The sequence below is a fragment of the Bufo bufo genome, chromosome 11 (genome assembly GCF_905171765.1).
Source record: "Bufo bufo chromosome 11, aBufBuf1.1, whole genome shotgun sequence".
NCBI lineage: Eukaryota > Metazoa > Chordata > Amphibia > Anura > Bufonidae > Bufo > Bufo bufo.
In genome coordinates this window covers 86,695,696-86,708,527 of record NC_053399.1, presented here as the reverse complement: position 1 = coordinate 86,708,527, position 12,832 = coordinate 86,695,696, and the positions used below count along the sequence as shown (strand labels likewise).

The following is a 12,832-nucleotide window of genomic DNA, read 5'->3' as shown; positions in this document are numbered from 1 at the left end:
GCGTGCGCACCCAGACGGGCCTCTCCTCTCCAAAGGATTCGCTCTCTGAAGGTGAATTGGCGGTTTCAGATTTGGAAATGGACTCGGCCCTGCCGTCCAAGCTAGCCTCAGCGATGGGTCAACTCATCTCTGATATTCGTGACACCTTTAAGGTGCAGGATGACCCCCCTAGCTCTGACGCAGCTAGCGTCTCCTTTATCAGACCCAGGCAGGCCTCAAAAGTCTTTCCAATCCACTCTGATTTCTCCTCTGTGGTGTCTAAGGCTTGGGCTCGCCCGGACGCCCGTTTTGTCAACCCCAAGAAGCTAGACATTTGTTATCCTTTTCCAGCCGATGTTGTGGCCACATGGTCTTCCCCACCCAAGGTGGACCCCCCTGTGGCCCGGCTGTCAAAGAACACGGCCATCCCTGTTCCCGACGGGTCCTCTCTTCAGTCAGCGGAGGACCGTCGCATGGAGACCCTTTCCAAGGGCATTTTTGCTGCCTCCGGTTCTGCTCTCAGACCGGTTTTTGCCTCTGCTTGGGCAGGGAAAACAATCTCTGCTTGGGGTGCGCAGCTGGAACAGGAGTTGGACTCGGACGTCCCCATCCAGGACCTACGTTCCTTGGCCCAGCTTATTATTCGGGCCGGGAATTTTGTTTGTGAGGCCTCCCTTGATGCGGGAGCCCTTATTGCACGCTCCTCCGCCCTGGCAGTTTCCGTCAGGAGGGAGCTCTGGCTGAAGGTTTGGAAAGCGGACGCTGCCTCCAAACGTTCCTTGGCGGGGCTACCGTTTGCGGGTTCCCGCCTTTTCGGGGTCCGCCTAGACGAACTTATTTCGGAGGCCACGGGTGGTAAAAGCACCCATCTTCCTCAACCCCAAGCCAGGGGCGCCCCCCGCGGACGCCCTGGTGCGTCTCGTTTTCGGTCCTCCCGCAGGGCCTCTGGGGCTCCCACCACAGCTGCCGCTTCGGCTCCTCCCCAGGATAAGCGTAGGAAGCCGTTTTTTCGGGCGCAGCCCTCCTGGCGGCCGGCTCCTCCTTTTCAGGGACGTCTGGATGGCTTACGTCTCCGACGCCTGGGCCCTCGAAATTGTGTCCTCCGGATACAAAATCGAATTTGCATCCTTCCCTCCAGATCGGTTCTTTCGCTCCCGCCCGCCGCGGGACCCGAAAAGCGCGGCTGCGTTCTCCGCGGCCGTTCAAGCCTTACTGGACAGGGGGGTGATTACCCCCGTTCCTCTAGAGGAAAGGTTCCAAGGGTTCTACTCGAACCTCTTTGTAGTTCCCAAGAAGGGAGGTTCGGTGCGGCCCATTTTGGACCTCAAAAAGCTCAACCGTTTTCTCCTCCTTCGATGGTTTCGGATGGAGTCCCTCCGTTCCGCGGTGGCTTCCCTGGAGCAGGGAGATTTCATGTCTTCCATCGATATACAGGATGCCTACCTCCATGTTCCGGTAGCCCGGTGTCACCATCGCTTCCTCCGATTCGCCGTGGGGGACCTCCACTTCCAATTTGTCGCCCTTCCCTTTGGGCTGGCAACAGCCCCCCGGGTGTTCACCAAGGTCCTGGCCCCGGTTTTGGCCTTACTCCGTTCCAGGGGTGTTTTTCTGCTACCGTACTTGGACGATATCCTCATCAAGGCTCCGTCCCTTTCTCAAGCGGTTGCCAGCGTGGATCTCACTCTAGAGACTCTGGCGAGGTTCGGTTGGGTCATCAACTTCCCCAAGTCCTCCCTTCCCCCCTCCAGACAACTAGTCTTCCTGGGAATGCTTTTAGACACAGGAGCGGCGGAGGTACGTCTTCCCTCGGAAAAACGTCTGGTCCTCCGTGGGGCGGTTCGGGGTCTCCTTCTCCACCGTCGACCGTCCTTCCGCTTCTGCATGCGGGTCTTGGGGCAGATGGTTGCCTGCTTCGAGGCGATCCCATTTGCGCAGTTTCACTCCCGCCCTCTCCAACGGGCGATCCTCTCCTCCTGGGACAAATCGCCGGAGTCTCTGGATCATCCCTTCCATCTATCGCCTCCGGTGCGGTCATCTCTCCGCTGGTGGTTACAGTCCCCTCTTCTGGGCAGGTCTTTTCTGCCACTCAACTGGTTGGTGGTTACAACCGATGCCAGTCTCTTGGGCTGGGGAGGCGTGTTTCCTCCCCGATCCGTCCAGGGCATTTGGTCTCCATCGGAGTCCAAACTCTCGATCAATGTCCTGGAGCTGAGAGCGGCCCTTCTGTCTCTACGACACTGGACTCATCTGCTGAAGGGTCATCCAGTTCGCGTACAATCGGACAACGCCACGGCTGTGGCGTACATAAACCACCAGGGGGGCACTCGCAGCGCTGCAGCAATGCGGGAGGTCACCAGCATTCTCCGCTGGGCGGAAGCCCACGTCCCGGCCCTATCTGCAATTTTTATTCCAGGGGTGGACAATTGGGCGGCGGACTTCCTCAGTCGCACCACCGTCGACCCCGGCGAGTGGTCTCTTCACCCGGAGGTATTCGAGGCCATTTGCCTTCGTTGGGGCATACCGGACGTGGACCTCATGGCCTCAAAATTCAATCACAAGGTCCCCGCCTATCTGTCCAGGGCCAGGGATCCGGGAGCTTGCGGAGCCGATGCCCTCGTTCTTCCTTGGCGAGGCTTCGCGCGCCCATACATATTCCCTCCCATCCCTCTCCTGCCCAAGGTCCTTCGGAAGATCGCGGCGGAAGGCGTCTCGGTGATTCTGGTCGCTCCGGACTGGCCCCGCCGGTCTTGGTATGCCGACCTCATGCTGCTCCTGGCAGACGCGCCCTGGCCGCTGCCCGCCAGGGAAGATCTTCTCTCTCAGGGACCGATCTTCCATCCGCGTTTAGGGTCCCTACGTTTGACGGCGTGGTTGTTGAGACCACCGTCCTGACACGTAGGGGTTTTTCTGCGGACGTCGTCCGCACCATGATCCGCGCCCGTAAGCCGTCCTCTTCTAGGATCTATTATAGGACCTGGAGGACCTATTTGGGGTTCTGTGCTGATCTGGGGATTCCTCCGCTCCGCTTTTCTCTCCCCACCGTTTTGTCCTTTCTGCAGAGCGGACTCGCCCAAGGTCTGGGTCTTAGTTCTTTGAAGGGTCAGGTGTCTGCGCTGTCCATTTTGTTTCAGCGCCCACTGGCCCCCCTTGGTCCTGTCAAGACCTTCCTTCAGGGCGTGGCTCACGCGGTTCCCCCGTACCGCCCTCCGGTACCGCCCTGGGACCTGAACCTGGTTCTCTCGGCGCTCCAGGCTTCTCCTTTCGAGCCTCTGCGGACGGTTTCCTTGCGACTTCTGTCCTGCAAGGTTATTTTCCTTGTAGCCGTCACCTCTCTTCGGAGGGTGTCCGAATTGGCTGCACTCTCCTGTCTGGAACCTTTCCTAGTGTTCCACCAGGACAAGGTGGTTCTTCGTCCGGTCCCTTCCTTCCTAAAGTGGTCTCCGCCTTTCATCTGAACGAGGACATCGTTCTCCCCTCTTTGTGTCCTTCCCCTTCCCACCCGCGGGAGAGGAAGCTTCATCGCCTGGACGTTGTCAGGGCGCTCAAGATTTACCTGGAAGTAACCAGCTCTTTCAGGCATACTGACTCGCTCTTTGTGGTCCCGGAGGGGTCGCGCAGAGGGATGGCGGCATCCAAAGTTACTATCGCCCGTTTTGTCAAAATGGCTGTTACTGAGGCTTATCTCGCCAAGGGCAAGGTTCCGCCCCTTGGTGTTACCGCTCACTCCACTAGAGCGGTCGGGGCTTCCTGGGCTCAGAGGAATCGGGCTTCTACGGAGCAGATTTGCAAGGCGGCCACTTGGTCCTCCTTGCACACCTTCACCAAGTTCTACAGGGTGCATACTCATGCGTCGGCTGACGCTGCTTTAGGCCGTCTGGTGTTGCAGGCGGCAGTTGATTGATGCCTCTGGTGTTGGTCTAGTTTGTTCTGGTCCCTCCCTTCTGGGACTGCTCTGGAACGTCCCATGGTTTCCTGTGTCCCCCAAGGAATATGGGCGAGAAAAGGAGACTTTTGTATTACTTACCAGTAAAGTCTCTTTCTCGCTCTTCCTTGGGGGACACAGCACCCGCCCTTCATTTGGGTTTACAGTTGTGGTTCCGGCTTGGTTGCCCCCGTTGGGGCTCGACAGTTCTTTTTTCCGGTTGGTGGTTATCTTTCACTACTTGGACACGCAACTGGCAGTCTCTTCTCCAGGCTGAAGGGTATAGCTGATGGAGGAGGGGCTTACAGCTTTCACTTAGTGTCACGCCTCCTAGGGAGCAGAGCTATACCCATGGTTTCCTGTGTCCCCCAAGGAAGAGCGAGAAAGAGACTTTACTGGTAAGTAATACAAAAGTCTCCTTTTTGTAAGCCGTAGTATCAAATTGGGGTCTGACCCCCTGCTGATCAGCTGTTTGAGAGTAGCTATGGTGCCAGAAGTAGACGGCGCCCTCTATCGTGTAGTGCAGGGGCGGGGAACCTTTCTGCTGCCGAGGGCCATTTGGATATTTGTAACACCGTTCGGGGGCCGTACAAAATTCTCAACTTAAAAATGTGACTGCTATATTTGGTCAAACATATAACTGACTAAGGAGTAAGTTACAGAAATTGGGCTTCAATTAAAAAAATCTAGAGCGCTGTATTTTTGCAGCACAAAATGGCGCCTGCACTAATATATATATATTACAAATAGTACAGGCGCCATTTTGGCCACACATAGCAGTCTAATTTTAAAGTTGAGAATGTTATATACATATTTCTTTATTTGGCATTAAAGGGGTTTTCTCATCTCAGACAATGGGGGCATATCGCTAGGATATGCCCCCATTGTCTTATAGGTGCGGGGACCCCCACCTATATTGAGAACGGAGCCCCGAAAGTGAAGGACAGCGCACTGCGCATGCGTAGCCGCCCTCCATTCATTTCTATGGGGCCGCCGAAAATAGCCGAGCACTGGCGGCACATTCTCCAATTCACTTCTATGGGAGAGGTGGGGATTAGCGCTTGGTGGTGGACGGGCCCCGGGAAATCTGGGGTCCTGGAGCCACAGCGCTCCCCGCTCCGTTCTCGATATAGGTGGGACCCGCACCTATCAGACAACGGGGGCATATCCTAGCGATATGCCCCCATTGTCTAAGATGGGAATACCCCTTTAATGGCAGCCAAGCTAAACACAGAGGGTCCAGAGAGGGGTTCATCCAGTTTTCACTCTCCCTGCCACTGTCCCTGCCTCTTTTTTCGCAAGCCTACAGCAGCCTCAGGTCATTAGCATTTTCGCTATATGCTCTGGAAGGGGGCTGGGGCGACATGAAATTATCCTGCGGGCCGGAGGTCCCCCACCCCTGGTGTAGTGGATAGAGCTGGTTACTTCAAGTGACTACGGCAGTAACGGGCTCCAGCAACTACACAACGGACAGCTGTGTAGTTCTGGCGCCTACCTCCTGCGCTGGAGCTGCTCCCCAACAGCTGATCAGCGGGAGTCGTGGATGTCAGACCTACCATTAGTAACCATACCACCTTACCGTAAGTAAGACGTGTCACTTGTCGCCTCCAATGCAGGTCAAAGTTTTACAATCAACCGTACATGCAGTACCAAGGAAATCACCCGTCTTTGTACAACTCTGAGCCCCTGCCTGACCCGGGGCCCCTGCCGCCACCTCCACTGTATGGGAACTCAGGCGTGAATGCATCGTTCAACTCCTCCGCAGGCCACGGTATGAACCATCAGAGAGAAGGTCCCAGTGTCCACCCACCGCCATACCACCACAGTGCAGACGAGCAGCCGCACGGAATGCAGCAACAAAGCAGCTATCAGTCTGTACAGAGTGCACCTGCCTACTATGAGAACTACTACTCCCAGCAGGCCGTTCATAGCGTGAAACCTTCCAGCGTTCCTGAATGTAAGTCACATTTAGCAAGTACCACCGTGAGGATGTGAACACATAGTGGTGCTTCGGTTACGCAGGGAACACCCCACATTTACCTCTGTGTTGTGTGTTTTTGACTTTTAGCTATGCATAAAGTTTTATTTTCAAGAATTGGAAAAACGATGGACGGCGGAGACACGAGTCAACCTCCGCCACAGAGATCCATGAGTAGAGAAGAGGGTATGTATCTGATGTACTATGCAGAATCGTAAAATATGCCGTCCTCCTCCCTTTTTATTCTTGACCCAATGCTTCAAGCAGATCTTTTATGGGTATATTCTGCCCTGCTTAAAGGGGTTGTCTCACCTCAGACGTTGGGGGTATATCGCTAGGATATACCTGCAATGTCTCACCTCTGGGACCCGCATCTATGTTTAGTGAAAGTGGCATGCAGAGCCGCCCTCCATTCATTCCTATGGGAGCGCCGAAAATAGCCAAGCGGCACGCTCTGCTATTTTCGGCAGTTCCATTGAAATGAATGGAAAATCCACTGCGCAAGCACAGCCACTGCTTCCTTCACTGACGGAAATAGTCAATCCAGCAGTCGGTTATTTTTCACGTTTTTATAGGAGTGAATGGAGGGCATCTCCTCATGCGCAGTGCCCCCTCCGCTCCGTTCTAAAGATAGTTGCGGGTCCCTGAGGTGAAACCTTTACCTATCAGACATTGGGGGGCATATCCTAGCAATATGCCCCCAGTGTCTGAGGTGGGCCAACCCCTTTAAGAATACATGTCTGTACAACTATTAGCCAAAATGGCTTACGAAATGTTAACTATGAAAATGACATTGGCCTGTGATTGCTGGCTGTTTGTGAATACCCAGCAGGGGGCGCGTTCCCCTTATGAAAACACCAGACTCACAACTAGGAGTCCAATGTATTTGTCATCTTTCCTAATATTCCAAATCCTTTACTGTGGTTTTGCCCAATACTAGTATATATATATATATACCTGAAACGGAAGATCACCTACTGTCAGCAGAAAGCGATCAGGAAGTCTGATTCTCCTTTCTCCACATTCAAAATGCCCACTTACTGGTGTGAAAAGCGGCGCGTGTACAGCCCATTCCATCAATTACGCTGCCCACAGTGGGTATCTTATGGCACACATCCGGGCACGGCCGTGATTTGATACTGGTCTGGCTGTCCAGAAATGATCCCTTGTCCTCATATTGTGGAGGTGATGATGATGCAGCACCTCACCTCCAGCCTTTTTGTTGGGAAGGAACGCTTCTTTCCCTATAATCGACTGCTTCTTGGGCAGCGTAAACCCAGCTTATGTATGTGTGTCCCACAGTGCAGGGGGGGAGCCATTTAAAACACAGAGAGTTGCTGACCAGACTCTCTTTAAAGGGGTTCTACAGTTATTTTAAACTGATGTGCTATCCTCTGGATAGATCATCAGCATCTGATCGTCGGGGGTCCGACACCCGGGACCCCCACCGATCAGCTGTTTGAGAAGGCAGCGCCGCGGCCTTCTCACGGTTTACCGCAGGCCCAGTGACGTCACGACTGGTATCACTGGCCTGGGGCGGGGGCTAAGCTCTGTTCACTTAAAAGGAGCACAGCCCCGCCCAGGCCATTGATACTAGTCGTGACATCACTGGGCTTGCGGTAAACAGTGAGGAGGCCGCGGCGCCTCTGCCTTCTCAAACAGCTGATCGGCGGGGGTCCCGGGTGTCGGACCCCCGCCGATCAGATGCTGAAGATCTATCCAGAGGATAGCACATCAGTTTAAACAAAGTGCAGAACCCCTTTAATTACATGAACAGACTGGAAGTCCTTGTATAGTTTGTGCTACTGTCAGTCCCCCAGCATCTTCTGGCCTACTTCATCGAATAACCCTTCCTGGTACAAACAGAAGTAACCCTTTCTGGTACATTAGAAATACTATCACACTGATGCACACTTCACAGAGAACTGGGTCATCTCAGTGAATGTCTCACTTTGCTCTTTTCCGCTCCATACACACGATTGGCACAAATGTTAACCGTGCTCTTGCTTTATTTTCAGATGAATTTGCAAACTGGTATAGCAGTGAGGAAGAGGACGGTAGCGGCGTTAGTTCGATCTTAAAAACCCTGCGGAACCAAACCAAACTGGCCAGGAACAACTCCACCGAGCAGCAGCCGCCGGCCCCTCAAGTATGCGACCCAAGGCTGGCCAAAGACAGGGCTGTTGGTGGCCAGCCATTCGATCCTAGACTAAGACTTCACCCGGGACAAAGTCCCGGACATCACGTGGAGAGTGCCACATCTGATCCCAGAAACACACGGGACCCCAGGAAGGTTAAACTGGAGACCTCTGCCGTTATCCACCTTCCTCACTCAGGAGGTAGTAACATCAAGCCGAGAGGGAATGATGATGAGGATGAGGATGCCGAAAGGGAACTAAGAGAGAAAACCGCAGTCATACCGTTAGAAACCTTACCAGGGGTAAGTCTAAGGGACCCGCGCTGTAAGCTGAGGCAATTCAGCCACATTAAAATGGACATTGTACTGTCCAAACCCAACTTTGCAAAACTTATTGTGTGGGCACCTGAGGATCTACTCCCAGTCCCCCCTCCAAAACCTGACCCAGTGTCCTCTATAAATCTTCCATTGCCTCCACTAATTGCTGACCAGAGGCTTAATAAATCCAGGCCCCTGGTCACGGAGGTGCTTCAGTCCGGGTCTGACCCAAGACTGGAGAGGGTGGATCCCAGACTGGAGCAAAAAGCGAAACAAGCGATCATTTCAGTCAAAGGCAGCTACGTGGAACCAGCAGCAGCAGCAGATTCGCATGTGACAATCCACAAAATGAGCGACCCCCGTCTCCAAAAGAGCCTTCAGTCCCGACTTCATAGATTCCCCAGCAATGACAGCCAGCCGAGCGCAGCAAAGGAGTCCTTGCCACCTAAAGTTGACCCCCGCTTGGCAGCAAGATCATCCATAAGTTCACCACCAACATCCGTGAAGCCTGCCCAAGAAGTCCTTTCATCATACGCTCCAAAAACGTCCCCTTCTGGCAGCAGATTGGGTAGTCCTGTGTCCATACTGAAAAATATTAGTCTGTACAGGCAACGAGACGGCTCCACGACATCAGCAGATACCGTTCCGACTTCCGTAGGAGAAAACGGAGACCATGAAAAAAAGACTGAGGAGGCGGGCAAGCCCAGCAAAGACGAATCCGAGGAAACGGAGGAGAAGCCGCAGCTGCCCATCGGAGAACCCACTATTAAGAGTCCGGAGGACAGTGAGGATAAGGTCGACTGCCCCGCCGACAAAGAGGAGGCAACAGATAAAAACACCACAGCACCGGTGCCCGCCATTCACAACCTCCCCGTCTCAGCGTTGGCGGGACTCATAAGGCCTCAGTACAGCGATCCGAGGCAGAACAAACCAGCAGCTCCAAGCCAAGACCCAGAAACCAAGGCAGAGGGCGAAGGTGACGACAAGCCGCTGAAAGACGTTTTCAAAACCTTCGACCCCACGGCTTCTCCATTCTGCTAGCGGCACTCCAGTTTCTTAGGTTTTTGTATTTCCTGTCCTGTGCCGGCCTCTCCCCTTCTCCGTTATTTATTTGTACATTAAACCACGCTCCTCCGCGCCGCTCCCCGTGTACATTTCTGCCGTGCCGGCTGCATTTCCTTCCTGTGGTATTGTATTTTTTATTCCTATGCTAGTGGATCATGTGATAGAGAAAGCGACATAACGGGCTACAACCAAGCACTTTCACTGTAAATAGGGCACAATGTGGAGATTATACGTGTATATGGTATGTGCTATGCTCATGACGGTGTAAATTAGATATCTCCGCTTATAAGCAAGACTGGGGGGGGTATTAAAGGGGTGTTCCAGTCTGGGACATCTCTAGGCTATGCCATCAGTGTCAGATAGGTGCGCCTCCCAGCTCTTGGACCCACTCCTTACTCTGGAGTAAACGGAGAGCAGCCGCACATGCGCCGCCACCCTCCGTTCACCACTATAGTTGAGCGCTGGCTTAGATTTTTTTCAACAGTCCCATAGTGGTGAACGGAGATGCGGGACTTCTGAAAATAGTCGGGGGACTCCCATAGAGATAATTGGACAGCATGCCACGCGCAGCATTTCACTTTGGGACCCCCGTTCTCTAGATAGGTGCGGGTCCTACCTCTGGGGTCTGCTCCTGTCGACATTGATGGCATATCCTTAAGGTTCATTTTGCTTTACTACATACGGGGGCTTATACAGAAGTGTTACGGCTGTAAATGACAACGTTCAGGATGAATTTAAAGGGGTTGTCCAGGACGTCAATAGTGATCGGTTTTCTTGAGGATAGGCCAATAGTATTGGGGGTCCAACTCCAAACAGCTGCCGCAGCGTTTGGGCCCTCTCCCACAACCTGTCGTATCCGTCAGTGAATGGGATTGAGCTGCAGTACCAAGCTCAGCCACTATTCAGCGCACGGCGCTGTCTGAGGAGTCCGACCCCTACCGCTCCAATACGTGATACTGTCGAGCTAACTCCATTGCACAGCTTGTTACAGGGCAGGACTCGGATTCAGCGTAACGGGACTGTGGATGCCATCAGGATAGGTTCTCCGTTCACTGGCAAGAAGAAGAGATCTTGAAACTGATAAGGAGTTGGCATTTAATGTGTGTTAGAAAGTTTTGACGATACGGTTAAAGAGTGCTTTGGTGGCATACCGCTAGGTTATGCCACCAATGTCCGATAGGTGCAGTTCCCCCCCAGTGGGACCTGCATCCTTCTGTAGTACGGGACCCCCAAAGAGGGGGGTGCACGGTGTGATCTCATGGGAGTTCCGAAAAGAGCTGAGTGAGCACGCTCAGCTATAGAAGTGAAAGGAGGGTGGCCGACCTTGTTCACTTTGGGGGCCAGTTCTAGAGATAGATGCAAGTCCCAGAGATGAGACCCACACCTGTCGGACATTGGTGCCATACCTAACCCCTTTAAGATTCATAAAATAGAAAACTGTGTCGGTGGCGGAGACAATCCAACCCTTTGATGACCAAACTGTCCTCCAGCTTCTGCGGTAGGTGTAGCATCTGTCGACAGGTCCCGGTTGTTTCTATGGGACTCTTCATCTGTTGGGGGAGAGACCTCAACAAAGACGACGATTAGGGTCTGGCCTGATAACACAGTTCGCTATTCACTTACCGCCCTTTTCGAGTGACCTGGTATGGCTACGTCAGCTCCCTCTAGTGGTTACTTTCTTCGCTGTTCAAAATGGCTGATGTTTGAGTCTCTCTCTTGTAAGTTGAGTAGCTGGCCCTCAGCTCTTCCGGGAGGCTCTGCCCAGGGGTGGAATATACAGTGTATAGGCCATATGTAGTAAAGCAAACTGCATGGGATAATGCATTGAAGAGGCCCCGTCCCTACTCCCTGTCATGTCTGGTTTAGGAACTACTTGCATTCCCCTTGTAATAACAATTCTGGAGCATCAATTCTTATGAGACTATGTTTTCTCCTTCCTCTGTTATTCCTGCTAGAATTTTATGAATGAATTGCTAGCGGTCTACCGTGGGTACACCGGGATGTTCAAGTTGGGGAGCGTGTCCTTGCACAGTCTGACACTATCCAGTCAGACTGGTAACAACCAGTTAGGCCTTTATTGCAGACTGGTAGGGATAATAGAGGAATGGAACAACCAGGCAATAACTTCATGAAGGTAACAGGCCCCCAAAGATGTTGTTACTGCATGTATATTCTGTAAATGGAGTAAGGGGCAGCTCCCCTATAAATGCTCGAAATCACTCATAAACAACAATGGCGCGCACTGTAAAATCCCGCCCCTTTGTAAAATCATGCCCACGTATTATCGGTCAACCGCCTTTTAAGCAATTTTATGAAGTAACTGTAAAGTGAACAGAAAGTTCTAGAATCATGTGATCTTCAAGGAGAGAGTTTGCCGTTATTTTTATGACGACGACTACATTTCGTTCCGGCCGTCTTTATCGTGTATAGTGTAGATGGTGATGTATTTTGCATGGCATTTTGTACTTGCCTATTTTTTGTGTATTTTCCGTACTTATAAATTCTGCTGTTTTAACTGAATGTATATGCTGCGACGTTTCCCCGTTTTAGTGCACTGCTTTTTTTTAAAAAAATTTTTTTTTTGTTCATGGTTTACGGCTTGTAAAACTATTATTGGAAATATATGTCGTACTATTATTTTGTATGTGCTTCTTTTCACTCGCGCAGGGAATATTATGCTTGTAGATACACTTCAAAGGACTACCGTTTATTTGTGTTTGCCCCATAAAAAAGAAACTGTACAGAAAATACCTCTTTTTCCACGTATCAGACTCGTGTCCTCTTCTCCTGCACTATAAAAAATCCAGAGAGAATATTGAAATCAGGTTACAGTTGCTGTCCGTAGATGTCTATGGAGAGGCAAGGGGGAAAGAACTGCTACAGAGAGAGACACTTAGGCCTCTTTCACACGGGGCGAGTTTTCCGCGCGGGTGCAATGCGTGAGGTGAACACATTGCACCCGCACTGAATCCTGACCTATTCATTTCTATGGGGCTGTGTACACGAGCGGTGATTTTCACGCATCACTTGTGCGTTGCGTGAAAATCGCAGCATGCTCTATATTCTGCGTTTTTCCATAGAAGTGAATGGGGCTGCGTGAAAATCGCAAGCGAGTGCGGATGCGGTGCGATTTTCATGCATGGTTAATAGGAGACGATCGGGATGGGGATCCGATCATTTTTATTTTTCCTTATAACATGGTTATAAGGGAAAATAATATCATTCTTAATACAGAATGCATAGTAAAATTGGGATGGAGGGGTTAATTAAAAAAAAAAAAAAAATTTAACTCACCTCATCCACTTGTTCGCGCAGCCCGGCTTCTCTACTGTCTTCTTCTTTGATGACCTGGGAGGAAAAGGACCTTTGGTGACATCACTGCGCTCATTCACATCGTCCATCACCATGGTGATGAGCGCAGTGATGTCATCAA

The 12,832-nt window shown here is 52.0% G+C and overlaps 1 protein-coding gene across 1 annotated transcript in view; it reads left to right on the top strand.

Moving 5' to 3' along the window:
• The window catches only part of ZC3H6 (zinc finger CCCH-type containing 6), a 33,367-nt gene extending 21,337 nt beyond the window's left edge, over window positions 1-12,030 (top strand). The window contains exons 10-12 of the mRNA XM_040412255.1: window positions 5,518-5,858; window positions 5,970-6,065; window positions 7,898-12,030. Coding sequence (XP_040268189.1) covers window positions 5,518-5,858; window positions 5,970-6,065; window positions 7,898-9,375 — 1,915 coding nt within the window. The 3' untranslated portion in view covers window positions 9,376-12,030. The remainder of the gene's footprint in view (window positions 1-5,517; window positions 5,859-5,969; window positions 6,066-7,897) is intronic.
• Window positions 12,031-12,832: the final 802 nt, after the last annotated feature.